Source organism: Rana temporaria, chromosome 5 (genome assembly GCF_905171775.1).
Source record: "Rana temporaria chromosome 5, aRanTem1.1, whole genome shotgun sequence".
In the NCBI taxonomy this organism is placed as follows: Eukaryota; Metazoa; Chordata; class Amphibia; order Anura; family Ranidae; genus Rana; species Rana temporaria.
The window spans coordinates 138,977,238-138,998,378 of NC_053493.1; the positions used below are offsets into that span (position 1 = coordinate 138,977,238).

Here is a 21,141-nt window from a genome sequence, read left to right on the forward strand (position 1 = left end):
CAGTAAATTTTTTTATCATTTTGTTCCCACAAATAGAGCTTTCTTTTGGTGGTATTTAATTACCACTGGGTTTTTTATTTTTTTGCTACACACACTGATGGGCATTGATAGGTTGCAATGACGGACACTGATGAGGCAGGACTGATGAGGTGGCACTGATGAGGAGGCACTAATGAGGAGGCACTGATGAGAACTAATAGGCAACACTGAAGGGCACTGATAAGGGTCATTGGTGGGCACTGATAGGCGACACTGATGGGCACTGATAGGCAGCACTGATGAGGAGGCATTGATGGGCACTGATGGGCATGGATTGGCAGCACTGATGGGCACTGACTGGTAGCACAGAAGCCGAATGACTCTTTATATTGCTTTTTCTCTGTACTGCTTTACAGAGACTGTTAAATATTTCCCCTGCAGTACTTTTGGTCTGTAGCTAGATGTCCTCAGTCTGATGTTTAACATCATTAAACTCGCTTCCCCTGAGCCCAAATCATCCTGGACCAATCCAAGCCTGAGAATGGACAGTGAAAGCAATACAGTGATGAGCTAATTTCTCTGTCACTCTGCTTTCTCCTACTTTCAGCATGCTTTTTGTCAGCACACAAGCCAATTGGCTTCTTGTACTGCTTCTTTCTCTACAAAGACTGCAGGTCACATAAGGTACTTACACTGCTTGCTTCAATTTAATGATGAATTATTGGTCACGGAGCTGCATTCATTTGTGACTTTTCCATCTGCCTAGAGTTCAGCTTTGACTTTTTACTTCTTCCTCTAGAAATATTGTGGTTCTGGCTTTCAGCAGACATAATGCCAATGGCTATATTTCACGGTAGTCATCGTTTTTTCAGGCAGTGAAGACCACATCTTACTCAGCACAATTTTGCTGCTTGTTGCCAATGTTGTGGTGACTGAAACTTGAAAACGGTGAACTATGGAGCAGATTTAACATAGGATTTAGGTACATTCATCAACGATGCTGGCAGATACAGTATATTACTCAGTATTATGAAAAGATGTGCCAAATATGTATGTTAGGGTACATGTAAAGGTTTTTTTTTTGTCTTTGCTACTTGTGCATATGTTATAAATTGACTAGTGAGATCACAGTAAGAATTAGAATCCATGGCCTATGGCCAGATTTATGCTGGTGATACATTAAACCTGAACTCCGGGCAAGCATATGAAATACAAATATTTTATCTTTTACTTGGCAGGGATTTGTATTTCTGTCCATTTATCTCTAAGATTTAAACAGCACCACCACACAGAACAGCCAGCCTGGGCATGTTACTTTTCTCTACTGCAGTTAAAGTGAAACCAGGGCTGGACTGGGACAAAAATTTGGCCCTGGACTTCATCCAGACTGGCCCACTTTGACAGGTCTCTCCCACAGCGGCCGGACAACTCCCGCACCCCCCCGGCCACCCAAGCCACCTCGCCCCCTTCACTAGCCACTAGCCGTTTTACTTTATTAGAGTAGAACGGCTGGTACTGGTACTCTTATAGGCAGTACCAGTGGGGAAGCTAGACATTATTTCTCCCGGGGCAAAGAATCAGTTTGGTCCCCCCCCTTATGGGACAAGATTAGGCAGAAGTGAGAAACTCCCAGGCCGCTGTCACTGAAGCCGGCCCACTGAGCCATCGGCCCACCGGGAAACTCCCTGTAGTCCCAATGGCCAGTCCATCCCTGAGTGAAACTAAACCCAAAAACAAGGATTTAATATATTGCTATTGCTTATCAATCTTTGAAGGTTGTGGTTGCATTAGTTTTCTGTTATTTTGAGCTTTGATTTCTTTATTTTCATCTGGAGTTTAGCCAATAGCACACCTCCTGTCTTAGGGTGGCTACACTCGCTCCTCCACTGTATCTGTGGAGGAGAAACATAGCCACAATTGAACGGCATTGTCAATCAGTGGACTGGGTGGTGTTAGGTGGACTTAGGGTGAATTTGCACTAGAACAGACAGCTGCCAGAGTGCTTTACCCTCTTCATCCCTGCCATGTGCCAACATTTACTATCTCTACAGTTATGTTTTCTGGTAAATATTTGCTGTTCTGGGAATGTTAATGAAGGTTAATGGTTAACATGAGACTGACAGGTACCACAGCTGTAGGAGGACAACAGGGAATGAGCATGTGAAGGAGCTGAGGCAGAAACAGAGGTCGCGTCATACTGATAGAACGTCTGGAAGATCTCATAATAGCTTTATAATGTTTGCATGGGGGAATTAGCTGTGCAAATGTAGCACACCTACCATAAATGTGCAACGTAATATGAACCTTTCACCACCGAATGGGCTAGCCCAGGTATGATTAGGTGGTGATGATGCAACAGAAAGCATAAAGTCAGGGGTGTATGAGAATGCTGTGCGTGTGAGGAAGTGAATCACATCTACCGCTTAATAACATTTCTGTCTCTCAACTCTGTGCTTTACATGAAATCAGCACCTGAACAGTTCTATAAGAATATCCATTGTTTGATTAGCTTTTAAGTGATTTATTTATTTTTTGCTTAAAGCGCAACTAAACCCACCAATTCAACTATTTTAAAAAAAAGTTACATTCCCAAAATGCCGGTGACTTGTCCTTAATGTTCCCCTAATGGGGAAGTTCCTTCAAGGACTGCACAGGCGCAAACTTGCCGACGGAAATCTCCGAACCTCGCCCGGCATCCAGGCTCATTCTTTAACATCCCTGTGGATTGGAGGATGTTAAAAAAAGAGCCAGGAGGCCGAGCAAGCGAAACGAGCCGTTCGAGCGAAGCGAGGACGTGAGGCCGACTGGCCACTTACCTCGAATTCCATTTCCGTCAGCAAGTTTGCGCCTGCGCAGTCCTTGAAGGAACTTTCCCGTTAGCCGGAACCATCTCAGCACATCAGATTGCGCCTGCGCTGGAACTTCCACGATAGCTGGAACCAGCTCGGCAGATCACCGGAATTGCTAACTGTCACATTGGTTGTGCTCTTAACCAAACTGTCAAACCATCAAATGGCTGATGTCAAAACTGATCACATGTGCAGCACCATGGGAGCTGCAGATCATACAGAGGCTAATGCTGGCCATACACCCACAGATTTTTAGCTGAAACTGGTCATTTTTGGAAAGATCGTTTGACAATCGTGCCATTAGTGGACCCAACTTTACCAACGATTTCGGCCGTGGGCCCAGCTATGTCGATGGATCCGAAGCAAAAACTTTTACTGTTTCAACGAAAGTGTATATGTGTATGTTGTAATCGAAACAATAAGAATATTCTGTCTTGTATCATTTTTATATGTTTTTATTGTTATCCAACGGTAACACCTCTTTCAGGGCGCTTTGCAGGCGCTATTTTTAGCGCAATAGCCCCTGCAAAGCGCCTCAGTGTGAAAGCAGCCTAAACCCTCCTATAATTTTCAGCCATGTGATCAGTTATGACACCAGCCAATTGATTGGTTGGGAGCACAAGCAAATGGAAGTTGAGCTTTACATGTAGAACTATGACCTCCCAATAAAAATTAGTGTCTCAGCACTTAATGCAGAACTAAACTCATCAATTTTATGGTTTAAAGAAACTGTTATGCTGGGATTGCTAACTGTCACATTTGTTTGTGCTCTCACCCAAACTGTCTAACTATTAAATGTCTGGTATCATAACTCGTTACTGTACATGTGGAGCATAATGGCAACTACAGATCAAACAGAGGCTAAAGCCTTGTACACACAGGCCGAATATCTGCCAGTTCAACAGAAACCAGCCAACATTTGGCCCTTGTGTACGGCAGCCTGTCCGACAGAAGCTGGTTGAACGTCCTGCTTCTGTCAAAGGGGTAAGCCCGAAAAAATCTGCTAACCAGCATCCGTTCAGTGCTCTCAGCCACAATGCAAGTGCTGACCGGTGCGTTCTAGCAGGGAGGGTGGGCATGGTTCAGTGGAAATATCACTGTACCAACATCAGAAAGTTAGTACAGTAAGCCACCTGTTTTTTTTTTTATTTAGACCTTTAGATTGAATGGGAAAAATAAAACTGATAGTGTATACCTAGCATTCGCAGCTTCTTTGGCTGAAAAGAATAGGAGGGTTTAGTTGCGCTTTAATTGTCCCCCTGAAAAGTTTAAGGAATATCTGTTGATTCTGTACGTGAACACTGCTTCTTTGATAGAGTGACAACACTGCAGCACTGCTCCTGAATTCATAGCAGCATTGTCACCCTCATATAGGCTGTGTCTGCCTGCACTATAGTGGGATGTGACGATGGTAAAAGGGATGTAGCTGTCAAAATTGTCAATGCTGATTTATAAGCCTGTAGGTTTTCTTCTACAATAGATTTTATTAATATTCTCTAATATAAGAACATTTCTGGAACACTTAGAAAGTGCTTTAGTCATGATCTGCCAATAGTCTGGATTCAGCTGCTTTACTAGCTCTTTTTCCCATTAAAGATGGTAAGGGCTCAATGGAGTTTTTTTGGAGAGTTTATGGATGAATACATCTACAATATTATGCCCCGGGAGTGGGGTCGGGCTCTACAGAGGCTCTCAACGGGGGTCAAAGTATATTAGGTAGGTCAGGATTTTATGAGCGACTGGAGAAAGTTGTAGATAGCTAAGGTTTTCTGGCCACACATTATTGTTTACACATTTTTTCTTTTTGTATGTAACATGTACCTGGTATGCATGTTCTTTTATCTTTAAAATCTATTTCAAATTATATGTATAAATAAACCTTTCTATAGTTCATAATACTCCATATTGGTGCCTTTAAAGTCTCTTCTCATTGTCTTCTTCTTTGTACTTCACTAGGATGTGGCACCTTTTGACACTTGGACATTTCAGGCATTACTGGTAGATTTTTTTTCCATCAGGCCACACCTAGTCCTGCCCTTCTTTCTGTATTGACAGCCTCTGACTTTCCCACTGTGAGCTGCAGTGTCTGGGATGGGAAGCACGTGAAACACTAACGTAGGAGGATTTGGCTCACTCAGGGAGAGTAAAGGAAGTTTTTCTTCAACTTTATGAGGTCTGTGCATCACATAGTACCCAGATTTGAGACCTCTGTTTACTGTCACAAAAACCTTCAAATTAATAAAAAAAATCTCCATTTGTCTAAAATATAAAAAATCTAAATCTGATTACAATATACAGTATTTCTGAATTTGATGCGTTTCTGGCGATTCATGATTGGAAAAAAAAGGTCATTCCCAGCTGTGATTCTGCTTCTTTACTGATGCCAGGTCAAGTAGTGAGGCTCTATGTATACACATATCCATGTGTAAACTTCCTGTGTAGTCCTAGCAGCTGTGCAATACACGCATTACTGCTTAGAAAACAAGAACACAAGCTTCAAAGAAATCTTAAAAACTCAATTTTGTTATGTTCTAAAATATCTGCTTGCACCTAATATTCTGTGTGGCCAGTTGCCATGGTGTGTCTTTTCTTTTTATTGCAGAGACCAATCACACAATGGGGTCTTTGTACTAAAAGAGTAAGAAATGGTCACTTAAAAAATAGAATTTCACTTAAAGTGTTACTAAACCCATAACAATAAAATCAGTCTGTATATGCAGTAAAACATGCTTGTTATACTCACTGTGGAACCTAAGGAGTTAATCCTCTGCATTGTGTAAAAAGGCTGCTTGATCCTGTCTAGTATTATCCTCCCCTTCTTTCACTGTCCCATAATCTCCTAATAAGACAGAGCTTTTGGAGTCACTCTGCACATGCTCAGCTTGCTGTCTATTGCTAGAGAGTTTTTTTTCTTCCCCTGGGAGGGTGCATGTGATCGGCACAGACCAATCACCACTGTCCAGACAGAGGGTCAGGGGTCCTGCAGACTCATTGAACAGTCAAAGTATGAATGAAAACTCCCCCTAACAGTGTTACCCAGACACTGATAGAAGTTATAAAACTGCAATATTCTGCTGATGAAAAAAAGGTATTTAGCAGTTTATATTTACTAAAATAATTGCATTTCCATGTTCTGTGTACTGTGGGGGACAAGATATAGTGAATGCAGGTTCCTGGGTTTAGTAACACTTTAGCTCAGTGCATAGGGTGCTGTTGTGTTCACTTATTAATAATTATGTACAAGAAAACTTTACTAAGCAGAAATTAAATTGGGCTTTAAAGTCCAGCTGTATCCAAATTGCTGCATGTGCCTCTTTTGGGGGATTCTCTAACTTCCTGTCTATTTGTTGGTTGTCAGATTAAACAGGAAATGGACTAAACCTTTCCCTATTCCTGTCTGAACGAGAAATAGAGTTGCGACTCAGATGTGTAACAGTGCCAACATCCTAAAGAAAATGTCAGGAATGGATATACATTAAATAATGGGTACGGGACTTTTGAGGCACTGGTATTTACACACAAAATAAAGTAGATAAAAAAATTCTATATTTTTTGTTACATCAATAAAAGCATGAATAAAAATGATTATTTGACTGATTGTACAACAACAACTCTCATCTGACATGTCCACTGTATTACATGCAAAGTATGCATATAGTAGTAGTGTCCATCGGACTTGTCCAAGAAAATACTCAAGTGCAAAGCGTTTCCATGCTTTCCATGCTCAGAATAAAGTATGAGATGGGAGCGTGCCTTCGGTAAAAGTAGGGTTTGTAATGGAGATAGCACATTCATCACGCTGTAACAAACTGGAAAGCGTGAATCGTCTCTCACCAAACTTTTACTTAACACGCAGTAATATGAGATTAGCAAAAGCAGCCCCAAGGGTGGAGCCAGTGGAATAAAACTTCCCCTTTATAGTGCTGTCGTACATGTTGTACGTCACCGCGTTTGAAACAACGAGATTTTGTCTTGACAGTGTGTATGCAAAGAAAGCTTGTCAAGATTCTCGACAAGCCTGACAAGGAACTCGTCGAGGAAAAATGTTTTTAATTTACGACGAGTTCCTCGGTCGTTTGTACGAGGCCTCAGAAACAAAAAGTGTTTAAGGGAGACTCAGCAGACAGAGGTTCTAATCCCTTGCTACTCAAGAAGGAAGAAATGTTTTTCCCGGAGTTAGGATTTAACATGGACTTGAAGCACCAGCGCTATAATGAATGAAGGAAAGGTGAGCATTAAAAGCTAGTCCTGCAAGGTAAAGCACAGGTCTGGCTTCAATCTCGCCTTTTTTCTCCATCCTAAAAAACAATTCAATTTGATTCTGTTTAGTTGCTTTCCCTTCCTCCAGTTCAGTAAACAAAGCTATATGCCAATACATGTGTGTTCTACTATGGAATAAAGAATAAGTCATTATCTGGTGAATCAACCCTAGTTGTAATTAGCTGGGAGCTTCCCAATATTTGGGTGACAGAGTATAAACACTGCACTAAATGCACTTTTTGAGTATTGCGTCACAGCATGGAGAGCGGCAGCCAAGAATCAACAGCGAGCATTATTGTCTCCTACTTAATACTGTACTGTACTCGCCAAGCTGACAACATACAATATACCCAAAAAAAGGCAAGAAATTATGGCGTGGGATTGCAATATAAAATATGGGTTTTCCTATGGTAGTAAAGCTTCTCCAGTCTTTTAAAATCTCATCTCTTTAAATAGTTGATGATGATGAAAACGGAAAGGTCTTCTAGCAGAATTGACATGTATAACATGTTTTACATATATGTCATCAGAAATATAAGCTTTAACATTCTTCTTTCCCTCCCTGTGCTATGTATCAGATGTCGTATGCCTATTATATGACACTCAGATGTGATTATTTAGAGTCAATTAGACGTCTGTCTATTGGACTGGGAAAATCTGTACAGGGCAATTTCAAGGACAATAATGCCACGTACACACCATCACTTTATGTGATGAAAAAAAACGACACTTTCTGTGAAGTAAAAAATGACGTTTTTGAAACTTCAATTTTCAAAGACGAAGTTGCCTACACACCATCGTTTTCTCACAATGATCTTGCAAAGTGAGGTTACGTTCCACCACGTTTTACCATTGAAGCTTGCTTCATAAGTAGCTTCTGGGCATGCGTGGATGAAAAAACGTCTTAGAAAACGACGTTTTTTGCTACACACGGTCAATTTCTGTGAAGTAAAAAGTGCACTTTTGAAAAACGACACATAAAATTGAAGCATGCTTCAATTTTTTTTGGTCGTTTTTTACAAGACATAAAACGACGTTTTCCCCCACACACAGTCAATTAAAGTGACGTTTTTAAAAACGTCATTTTTTTTCATCACATAAAGTGATGGTGTGTACGCGGCATTAGAACACACAGTGCTACATTGTGTTGCTCCGCAGTATGGATAACTCTTGTGCTCGTTAATACTCATATTAGTATTCGTCTTGGTCAGCTTCTATACAGTGTTCTCCTCTTCTCAGGTCCCTCACAAGCTCTCCTGGCCCCTCCCTCCTGTTCAGTGCCCACACAGAAAGCAGCTTGCTATGGGGGCACCTGAGCTGAATCACAGCTCTGTGTATCCATGTAGACACGGAAGCCCCGACCTGGCCCGCGCCCATCTAACCTGATTAGCTAGCTTTGATTCACAGCAGCGGGAGCCATTGGCGCCGCTGCTGTGTCTCGGTCAATCAGGAAGGGGAATTTTGGATGGCTGAGACATTTCGTGGACATCGCTGGACAGAGAGGGACCTCATGTAAGTAATTAAAGGGTGCCAGGGAGGCTGCTGCACACGGAAGGCTTTTTATCCTAATGCATAGAATGTATTAAGATAAAAAAAGACTTGTGCCTTTTCAACTCCTTTAAGTCAACACAAATTAATCCCTGGTGACAGCCCACCCCCTTCAGTACACAGCAGGTGACTGACAACGTATGGTACAGAGGGGTGTCTTCCCTCCACTCTCAGCTCTCAGATTGCAGAGCTCTGCAGTGTGTAACATCAGGTCCCACCCCCTGCTTTCTGCTGCTGAGAAATAGCCTTCGGTCTGTATACTTTGAAGGGATCTGGAGAAGAGAGGGCTACACAGATAGGCAGGTACAACTTATGTAGGAGGATTTGTTTCATCTCTGTGTATCACCTGAGGCTAATAACTTTACGTTGTATATGTAAGAGTGTACAACTACATATATTAATTTGTCCCTTACTGACTTCTTCCCAATGGCATATCTCCTTGCCCTAGTTCTGTTTAAGCCAGCCTTGGCGTATTGGGTGGACAACCTTGGAGTAAATACATTAAATTAAAATTCAGTACGGATAGTAAAACCCCCATTATACAAGCCATCAGGAGCGCTGAAAGATATAAGAAAATATGCAAACAAATATATAACTAATAGTTTTGTTGGATTTACCTTAATAAAGTTGGCCATAATGAATACTAATTATTTAAATAGACTCATTTGACCTTAGTTTGCATGTATGTGCATCATAGGTGTCTATGATCATCATAATATCGTGTGATTATCTTTATTACTGTATTTAGTGCACTCGGGGGAAAGCAACAGGTTCACACTAACACAGATCTATTATGCCGCGTACACACAATCGGAATTTCCGATGGAAAAAGTCCGACTGACTTTTTCCATCGGAAATTCCAACCATGTGTATGCCCCATCGGAGAAATTCCATCGGAAATTCCGATGAATTCCATCGGAGTTTAAATATAGAACGTTCTATTTTACTCCGATGGAATTCATTGGAATTCCGATGAGCTTTTGGTCGGGCAAAAGCCAGATCGTGTGTACGCGGCATTAGGGAGCATGTTCCTAAATTTCTTTCAATCCCCCGCTGCTCTGTTCAGCCGCCAGGAGTGAAGGGGAAGTCCCAAATGTAACTACAAATCACTGGATTTTGTAGCTTGCACTGAGCTTTGGACTCCCCATGTGACAACGTTAACTGACGAAGAACGGTCACATAAAGTGGGCCATGTGATCCTCTATTTCTGGAAGTACCTGGTATTTCCTTAGGCTCCTAGCCCTAGCAGCAGGGCAGCATGGTAATAGTAAATATATGCTAGATAGGGATGTAAGAATAATACAAACCTTTTGCTTTGCTCTCAGAGAACAAAGCTCAGGTTTGGTTTTAGGCGATTACAATACGGTCTGGCTTATAATATCGGTATTGTTTCAGAAAATTTGTATTCGCCTATCATATATATATATATATATATATATATATATATATATATATATACAGTACAGTACAGTACAGTTTGGACACACCTTCTCATTGAAGGAGTTTTCTTTATTTTCATGACTATGAAAATTGTAGATTCACACTGAAGGCATCAAAACTATGAATTAACACATGTGGAATTATACATAACAAAAAAGTGTGAAGCAACTGAAAATATATTTCATATTCTAGGTTCTTCAAAGTAGCCACCTTTTGCTTTGATTACTGCTTGGCACACTCTTGGCATTCTCTTGATGAGCTTCAAGAGGTAGTCACCTGGCGCAGCACCCCATCACTCTCCTTCTTGGTCAAATAGCCCTTACACAGCCTGGAGGTGTGTTTGGGGTCAATGTCCTGTTGAAAAATAAATGATGGTCCAACTAAACGCAAACCGAATGGAATAGCATGCCGCTGCAAGATGCTGTGGTAGCCATGCTGGTTCAGTATGCCTTCAATTTTGAATAAATCCCCAACAGTGTCACCAGCAAAGCACCCCCACACCATCACGCCTCCTTCTCCATGCTTCACGGTGGGAACCAGGCATGTAGAGTCCTTCCGTTCACCTTTTCTGCGTCGCACAAAGACACGGGGGTTGGAACCAAAGATCTCAAGTTTGGACTCATCAGACCAAAGCACAGATTTACACTGGTCTAATGTCCATTCCTTGTGTTCTTTAGCCCAAACAAGTCTCTTCTGCTTGTTGCCTTTCTTTAGCAGTGGTTTCCTAGCAGATATTCTACCATGAAGGCCTGATTCACACAGTCTCCTCTTAACAGTTCTAGAGATGTGTCTGCTGCTACTTTGAAGAACCTAGAATATGAAATATATTTCCAGTTGTTTCACACTTTTTTGTTATGTATAATTCCACATGTGTTACTTCATAGTTTTGATGCCTTCAGTGTGAATCTACAATTTTCATAGTCATGAAAATAAAGAAAACTCTTTGAATGAGAAGGTGTCCAAACTTTTGGTCTGTACTGTATATGGTGAATATTGATATACATATCTAACTGTCAACAAGTTGTATAAGCTCTGCAGCTTATACAATGATCTGCAACTCAAAATACATGCAAACAGCACCAGCACAGGGCGGACAGAGGCCTTTTGGATTAATAATGCATTGACGTTTGTCATGCTTCTCATCCAGTTACTATTTCATTCTGTTTAACACTCAAGGGATCAAAGATCGCTCTCTGTCAACTCTGAATGATTAGTAAAGGGAAGAACTGGCTACCTGAATAATTGAAAGCACTGCACCCTGTGCCCTCTAGTCAGTTTCTAGCTTTTGTAGGTATTGATTTGATCAGTAAACTGTTTGCATACCATTCACAGTGCTTGAGATTTACTGATTGACTTGGCTCATTTACTAAAAAGTGTATTTCCATTAAGATTACAATTTATAAAAAGTATTTTAAGATCAGTTGTTTGACTTGTTGCCGTGCATGGATATCTGTCATGTAAAATTCTCTCCACTTGCATGTGAAGCCTCGTACACACGGCCGAGGAACTCGACGTGCCAAACACATCGAGTTCCTCGGCCAGTTCAGCCCTGAAGCCGCCGAGGAGCTCGGCGGGCCGAGAGCTCCCATAGAACAACGAGGAAATAGAGAACATGTTCTCTATTTCCTCGCCGAGGTCCTCGTCGGCTTCCTCGGCCGAAAGTGTACACACGACTGGGCTTCTCGGCAGAATTCAGCCAGAAACTCGGTCGGAAGCTGAATTCTGCCGAGGAAACTGGTCGTGTTTTGCTAATTCTGTTTGCTTCTTTGTCAGAAATCTTGCAAGGAGGACCTGGTCGCGGCCAGTTTATGGTCAAATTATGTTCTTTCCACTTCCGGATTATGGCCACAACAGTGCTCACTGGGACATTCAGAAGTTTAGAAATCCTTCTGTAACCAATGCCATCAGCATCAGTATGTTTTGCAACAATAAGGTTGCAAAGGTCTTGGGAGAGCTCTTTGCTTTTACCCATCATGAGATGTTTCTTGTGTGACACCTTGGTAATGAGACACCTTTTAATAGGCTCTCAATTGAGACTGAACCAGCTGAAATTATTTGCACTGACAAGAGGCAGGATTGCTTTATACATACTGATCGATTTCAGCTGGTATCTCGACTTTCCGTGACTTTTTCCACCTCCCTTTCTTCATGTGTTTAATACTTTTTTCCTGTGTCATTCCATTTTATTACACAACTTAATTTTTTAGCTTGTTTCGGGTTTGCACAGGTTGTTACTGACATGTGGTGAAAATAGCACCTTTAAAAATATACTTACCTAGAAAAATGGGGATGTGTTCAAGACTTATTTTACCTGCTGTATGTCTGTAGTCAGATTTCATAAAAAGCTTTTTGGAAATAATAAATAACAGTTAATTTTGAATGGGTAGAGCTGGCCATACGCTCTTTTTAACTACAGATAGTTAGGACACTGCTACTATCCCAGGGTAACAATATTCTATTGATAAAATATTTCCAGTTAAGCCAATAGCTTTTTCCTTTAATCGACATTCATTCAAGTGTGTGTCATAGTTAGACCATTTTTATATTGTTTATTGCAAAGTTGCTGCGATTTGAATACCAGGGTAGATGGGTCTGTAATGCCTGCTAAACTCTGAAAACTGATTCTAGCTGGAGGTGATCCCCACCACAGTACCTTTGTGGATCTTATGTGATGAATGTACTTGTTAAAGCCAATGTCAGCCAAAAATTGTATTTAATTTTTGATAGCATAAAGACGAGTTTGAGCTTCTGCCAGACCTTTACTGCTGTCTGTGTTACTAATGGAAAGGGTTCCATTCTTTTCCTGTTAGAACAGTAAGTGATGGGAACACAGACAAAACCACTTTTTTTGTCTGTGTTCTGTTTGGAAAGATTTCCCATCACTTCCTGTTCTAACAGGATGAGAAAGAAATTCTGGCAATGTTTTTATTGATTTTGGTGTCTTATCCCTGTGACAGCCACTACCAAATTTCTTGTACTGGTTTTGCAGGAGTAGAGAGTGAGGGAAAGTCTGCCCAATGGGCTCATCATAGACAGAAATTAGAACCTGATGCTAATTTAACTCCCTATTCTGTGTAAAACCCAAAAAATAGCCAGAATTAACTTTGAATAAATTGAAATAACATAATGTTTGACCCTTTGGGCAGTTAGAGGAACCCTATATATGTTCCCCACCCCTAGGTTTAATAGCATCTATTACTTCAATCCATATGTTGTTTCTGTATATTTGAATGGATTTTTGCAGGCTATATCATCTAATATTGTTAAAATATGACTTTCTTATTTTTAATGTACACAGATGTACTTTGGATTCTTTATTATCTTATGTATGTACGTATTAGAAATTGCCAAAGACATATACATAATTTAATCAGAAAGTAGCTTGAATGTTACAGTAAACGCATTGTTTTATATTTTGCTGTCCAGTTTTAAATTAAATGCCTGTTGAATTGTTTGTTATGGAATACAGGCAAAATGCTCATTACCAATAAATGATATGCCCTCCTAGGCCTCGTACACACGATCGCTTAATCAGAGGACAACGGTCTGATGGACTGTTTTCATCGGTCAAAACCGATCGTGTGTGGGCCCCATAGGTTATTTAACCATCGATTAAAAAAAAGCCAACTTGCTTTAAATTTAACCGATGGATTCCTAACCGATAAGTCAAAACCGATCTTTAGTAGGCACAACCATCGGTTAAAAATCCATGCATGCTCAGAATTAAGTCGACGCATGCTTGGAAGCATTGAACTTCTTTTTTTTCAGCACGACGTTGTGTTTTACGTCACCGCATTCTGATACGATCGGTTATTTAACCGATGGTGTGTGGGCGCGACGGACCATCAGTCAGCTTAATCGGTTAAGCGCTGACAATGGTCCTTCAGACCGTTCTCATCGGATGGACTGATCGTGTGTACGAGGCTTTAGACTGCGTTGTAATTAGTTTGTTTAAAGACCTACAAGTCCGCTTTACATTTTCGTAGAGTATTTATTATGCAAGCTATCTGTCTTGGGATGAGAACATAAAACAGAAATAATGCTTGGAGCTGGAACAGTAACAGTCCAGCTTATTTTTTTTTGCAAATTAATATGAGGGCAAAAAGTCACAACTTATGATAAATATACAAAGTTTTGGCTGTAGAAATGTACCTCCAACCATTTAACAAAATATTGAAAACCAACTAAGACTGCCAATTATTGATGGACTTACAGAGTTCCATTGCTGCCTGGTGTTTCCTTAAAACGTGATATATTGCAAAAGTAATAACAGATAGTAAGGTTCATGTACTAACCACAGAATATGTGGACACACACACGTTTCATTTTGCATAAATGTGCCTATTACTGTTCCTTGGATATAACAGCGTTCATACCTTCTTTCTGGTTTGGCAAGTACCCTTTTGTAAATGGTTATGCGTGGTAATTTTCATATGAGAAAATGTGCTATAAAAAGTAAAAATAGCACTGAAAACTCTTGCTTGCTATCACTTTGGCATGTATTAGGCCTCGTACACACGATAGGTTAACCAGAGGACAACGGTCTGAAGGACCGTTGTCATAGGTTAACCGATGAAGCTGACTGATGGTCCATCGTGCCTTACACACCATCGGTTAAAAAAATGATCGTGTCAGAACGCGTTGACGTAAAACACAAAGACATGCTGAAAAAAACGAAGTTCAATGCTTCCAAACATGCGTCGACTTGATTCTGAGCATGCGTGGATTTTTAACCGATGGTTGTGCCTACTAACGATCGGTTTTGACCTATCGGTTAGGAAACCATAGGTTAAATTTAAAGCAAGTTGGCTTTTTTTTTACCTATGGATAAATAACCTATGGGGCCCCCACACGATCGGTTTTGACCGATGAAAACGGTCCATCAGACCGTTGTCCTCTGGTTAACCTATCGTGTGTACGAGGCCTAAAAGTATTAGCTAGAATATAAGGTTAACTAATATAATATAGGATTTAAAAAAGGAAAACTAAGAAGCACTGTTTCTATATACACTGCTCCTTTAAAAAAAAAAAAAACTCACTTCAGAAGTATATATCCCTACCAGTGTGAAAAGACTATTTTGGAGGTCCATATGCCCTGCAATGCAGAAGAGTTCAAACATTCAGAACTTTACCATGTCTTTCTCTCCTACTCTGCCCATCACTCCATGCAGATCTGAGTCATACACAAATAAATAAAACCTGGAATCCCTTGTATCCCTAGAGACATGAATCTCATCTTCATCCACTATATCAGCCATTTTCATCCAGGGTTCCATAGAACTATAGGGTCCATGGTTCCTTGAGCTATGGCTGATTGACCTCCCATCTGGTGTTGCCTGTGTAGTTCTAGAGCCAACACCACTTAGCAAAGCACCTTATTGTATTAGGGGTTCTCCTCGAGACCAGAAAACAATTTTAAGGGTCCCTTTTGGGCAAAAAGGTTGCAAGTGTATAATCTTCAGCAGAAATGGGGGAAAAAAACACATCTTAGAGGTGCTGTAATTCACAGATTTCCCTTTATCTCCCCTGAGAGCAACCATGAATCATATGTATTAACATGGTTGTCGGGGTTGTTGGGGAATCTCATTTGTATATTTAGAATTTGGGAATATCTTAGTAGATACCTAACATTTTACTACAGTGTTACTGCCCATATTTGCCATATATAGAAAGTGGACAGAAATGTAAAAAAGAATGAATGTACCATACAAAATAAAAGGAACATTAGACATGTACCTGTGGGTGCCAGTTTTGGCACAATGCGAATTTGCACCAATCATAGCCAAACTCCCCCTACAGCTTACAGTGGATTGCCACATGAACGTGGGGAAAGCTTATGCAAATAACTACTTTTATACTTCAACTCTGTGCGTCGGCTGTTTTAGTTTAACTTTGTTAAAGGTTCACTATAACCGGTTAAACAAGTGATACTGGAACCTTTAGGGCAATTACTCGGCTGCCATGGTCAACAATTAAGCCGCCTGCTGGGCTTCATGAAAATGAAGTACAATGCTTGTCAAAGTAACTATTCCATCAAATATATCAATTCTTTAACAGTTAATGGTTGGCTTTTTGAGTTGCTTAAGGGCATTTTGTTTATTCCAGGAATCCAGAGTCACTACAAATTAATATCAACACATGTTTAAATAAATGTGTGGTCAGGTTTTATCTAAAGTCAATAGGCGTTCTTTTTTCATTTATCAATACTGTGAATAACACTTTCAAGTAGGACAAAGTGGCCGAAGATCCATTTGCATCCATACAGTCATGGGAGTAAAACCCACCCCCAGCAAAAATATTACTTTCAAATTTTGTATATAGGGACATTTTCTAATTTTCTATCGATTTGTTAGGACAGGAAGTGAGGGGAAAGCTACCTAACAGGGACACAGACAGAAATAAAACATTTTATTGAGTGAGGAACGAAAAAAAACCAATGTCATGCTTCTATTGCTGCCTACAGAATAGAGAATAGAGAACTCCTGCTAACCTGTTAACAGCTTTTCTTTCTTTCCTGTCTATGTGGTCCACAAAGTCAGATGCTGAAGTAGATGTTAAAGGGGTTGTAAAGGTAAAAAAAAAAAAATCCTAAATAGATTCCTTTACCTTAGTGCAGTCCTCCTTCACTTACCTCATCCTTCAATTTTTCTTTTAAATGTCCTTATTTCTTCTGAGAAATCCTCACTTCCTGTTCTTCTGTCTGTAACTACACACAGTAATGCAAGGCTTTCTCCCTGGTGTGGAGTGTCATGCTCGCCCCCTCCCTTGGACAACAGGAGAGTCAGGACGCTCTCTACGTTGCAGATAAAGAAAGGAGCTGTGTGTTAGTGGGCGTCCTGACTCTCCTGTTGTCCAAGGAAGGGGGAAGGCATGACACTCCACACCAGGGAGAAAGCCTTGCATTACTGTGTGTAGTTACAGACAGAAGAACAGGAAGTGAGGATTTCTCAGAAGAAATAAGGACATTTAAAAGCAAACTGGAAGGATGAGGTAAGTGAAGGAGGACTGCACTAAGGTAAAGGAAGCTATTTAGGAAAACATGTTTTTACCTTTATAACCACTTTAAGTCTATGACCACTGGCATACCTCCTGATTGAATGATATCCAGTGTTATTTACGCCTTTCCTCAGCTTCCTGTAGGGGATTCATGGCACTGTAGATGTTACATATTAAGAAGACACTGATAGACTGACATTGTAGTAGTACTCCAACAGGATGGATTTTTGCACTCAATATAGGGAGTGTTTTTATGGAAAAAAAACGCTCCATAAACGCTATTTAAAAACGCAGCTAACCGCGCATTTTTAACGCTGCTTTTTGTCTTGCAGCAGCGCTGATGTTTTTCAAGTGTCCTGTGTGCATGAGGCCTTAAAGTAATGTCTTAAATTCACACAGCTTTAACACAAGGATTATGAACTTTATTTTAAGCTTTGTGACTATTTTTCAAATCTCATTGGAATCAACTAAAAATAACATTCATGTTTTTGAAAACTGAGATCCATATCTGGGTGCTATGGCTTTCTACATAAGGCTCTTATGATCTAAACAAAAACTGTCAACATACTGTCAGATAAGCATGCTGACAGATTCGATTTTATAGAAGACACGTGATTTTTAGTGGTTTAACACAGCATTTCTCATATTGGAGAACACAACCATTAATACAATTCTTTGTTATCTCAATAGTACATACATATATTTCAGGTGCTCAGATGATAGCTGGGCAAAAATTACACAAAGCCTTCTATGAATTTGTTTCCCGAAAGTTTTCTATGTCATAGGTGTGATTGTGGGCATATGACATGATAATCATTAGACTCAAAAGTTGGAATAAAAGTGTGTGCTTGATAAATTAAAATGTTAACATAGTTTAAAGGAAATCTGTACTTAAAGTAATAATGGATATGGCCAATGGTGACTTCCTAAAATGCATCTTGGTACAATGGTGCTTTAAAACTTTACGAATCCCTGACATAGAAACATGTATTCAGAGTAGAAGCCAGCACTAGAGTGAATAATGCTGGCAGCAAGCAACGCATGTCAATATTCATAAACCTCTCAAATGGTATACATATATGGGGTGCAGCACCAAATTACAATATAAAACAGAAAAAATGTGTATATGTGCTAGATATATAATTCCTTAATTACTAAATTGATTAAACTAATTGATAAAATTCTATTATAAAACAATAATTACAATACAAACAGACCAATAAGTGAAAACAATATAAGGCATCACAAAAAAAAAAAAAAAAGGATTCACCATAAATACAAGTGAATATATAGGTGACTGTCCCTTTAAGAACAAATATCATATAATGTAATATAATAAAGTCCACTGATTATATCGACATGTCCATATATTTCTTCCACCAAATAGAGGACAATAGTGTGCAGAGTAAAAGTCAGCTCCAAAGTGAATAACTCTGGCCATTGGAATGTGTATAAATTTATGTAATATTGGAAGGTTGATTTTAGCGCATTATTACTTTATTAATATAGCACATATGGTGATATCAGTACACTTTTAAAATATGTGTAAAGGGGAAAACTAAAGCGCTGGTCAATACTCTCACCGTGAGGAAAAGATAATAAAACAATGATGTGAATAAATTAATAAATGCAGCTTAAATCTAAAATGTACTAACGACAAAGAATAATTTGAATAAGGTGAAATGATGAGCGCAAAAATTGATGAATAGTAAATAATAAACAATAATGAATATACATAAGATCCCCAATCAAGGGGAAAGAGCCAATAAGTGAATAAATTGTGTCCTCAATAAAAATTATCACTCAAATCACTGTGGCAGTGATAACAAACAATAAAGCAAAATGTCCTGTGTTATAAATAAAAGGAAAAATAAATGTCCCAAAGTATTCACAATGAACTTGTGCATCCAAATAGAAGTGATCAAACATATGTGTCCCAAAGTGATCGACAATGAACTTGTGCATCAAAATAGAGATGTTAAAACACGATCCCACCGGCAGCTGAGCTCACGGAGCGCTTACCTTTCCAATATGTAAAATCAGCGTGTGGAAACTCGGATGGAGACTTTCAAAACTTCCCTCTACTCAGATGAGTTAATACGATCCTCTGTAATGTTGCTTGGAGAACATCCGCCCTCACTGTGGGTGGTCCGGGGCTACACCAAAATGGAGGCTCCGTATACGGAGCGTGCACAGGCAATCAACGAGGTGTATAAAAGGAGGAAAAGAAAGGGGGGGCTCCAAATGGTGAAATACTTCTTGGCAAACAGAAATTTATTGGTCCAAATAGTAAAATGCTCAACAGGAGCTTTAAAAATCAAACGTAAAAACGGCAAGTATCGAATGTGCGGACGGGACTAAACGTCACTTCCGGTCACGTCTAAACAGGGCCTTACGCGTTGCGTCACGTCACGTGACTTCATCAGAGGGACATTTATTTTTCCTTTTATTTATAACACAGGACATTTTGCTTTATTGTTTGTTATCACTGCCACAGTGATTTGAGTGATAATTTTTATTGAGGACACAATTTATTCACTTATTGGCTCTTTCCCCTTGATTGGGGATCTTATGTATATTCATTATTGTTTATTATTTACTATTCATCAATTTTTGCGCTCATCATTTCACCTTATTCAAATTTACACTTTTAAAATAGTTGCAGCTTTAATCATTTATTTATCTTTTTAATATTTTTGGTTCATATCAGCGCTTTAGTACCCATTTTTCACACAATGCAGGTCAATACCTTCCAAGTTATATATTTATTTAGGGTGGAGCACCAAATTATAATATAACACAAACCAACACGTGAAAAGAAAAGGAATCACAAAAAAAGGAAATCTTTTGTCATAAATACAAGTGAATATATAAAAGACTGCTCTTTAAGAACACATATCATATAAGGTATTGTAATGAAGTCCACTGATTAAATCCACATGTTCATGTATTTCTTCCACCAGATAGAGGACAATGACATCACTGTGTTATCCAGTCACCATCAATGCACAATCACCAGCTCCCAAGCTGCATAAATGAAATGTAAGCAGCAAACTACGCATATAAATCTTTAAGCCAGCAATCTCAAATTCCCTCTTCAGAAAGCCATCCAAACTTGAGAAAAGTAAGAGGAAGTGGCAATGAGACGTCAGCACGTTTCTCCGCCCCAACGCGTTTCTTGCAAAAGCGTGTCTTCGGGGGACACTACAGGGGTCCTGAAGTTTACTCTACATGCTGTTGTCCTCTATTTGGTGGAAGAAATACACAGACTCGTGGATATAATTAGTTCACTTAATTATTTTACATTATATGATATTTGTTCTTAAAGGGACAGTCTCTTTTTTGTGATTCCTTCTTTTCTTTTTACTTGTTTGGTTTGTTTTATATTGTAATTTGGCGCTGCACCCCATATAAGCATAGGAACAAGTATGACTTTATTCTGACTTTACTAGTTGTGTGCTTGTTTGTGTCCACTGACTGATAAAAGCACTGAAACAGCAGATATTTTCAGAAGGATGTAATCAAAGCATGTTCTGCATTTCTCTCAGCATAGATTTCCTTTAAATTTCATTGGTTTCATTTGCATAGCAAAAAATGCAAATGTCATGAGTAATTGTTTTATGAATGCTGCAATGTAGATAGATTGCATGTTTTGTGACCATTAAATATGCAGTTATAAGTTGGATGAGTTCATTGCTCACGTGTTGTTTATTTTCTTCCAGTTTGTCTAGGAAATGAGAACAGGTTCTCACAGCTGGGGACAGTGGATGAGCATTACAGCAGTTTGAAGAAAATGTACAACGGCTGTGAAATTGTGCTTGGAAATCTGGAAATCACCCACCTTAAGCGCAACAGTGACTCATCTTTCCTTGCGGTACGGATGTAGATTCCAATCAATATCACTATATAGAGAAATGTCACACCTACATATAACCCATAACTCATATGACTAATTAAATACACCCACTTTTTTTTTCTGATCATGTTTTCTCTACAATGCCTATCCCAGGATGTATTACCCATAGGGAGCACACATGGCCAATTGGCCATATAAAATACTAATCATCAA

General features: G+C 39.5%; 1 protein-coding gene across 1 annotated transcript in view; it reads left to right on the forward strand.

Moving 5' to 3' along the window:
• Positions 1 to 21,141, forward strand: part of EGFR (epidermal growth factor receptor) — a 271,109-nt gene that overhangs the window by 179,779 nt on the left and 70,189 nt on the right. Inside the window, exon 2 of the mRNA XM_040353167.1 lies at positions 20,795 to 20,946. Within this exon, the coding sequence (XP_040209101.1) occupies positions 20,795 to 20,946 (152 nt within the window). The remainder of the gene's footprint in view (positions 1 to 20,794; positions 20,947 to 21,141) is intronic.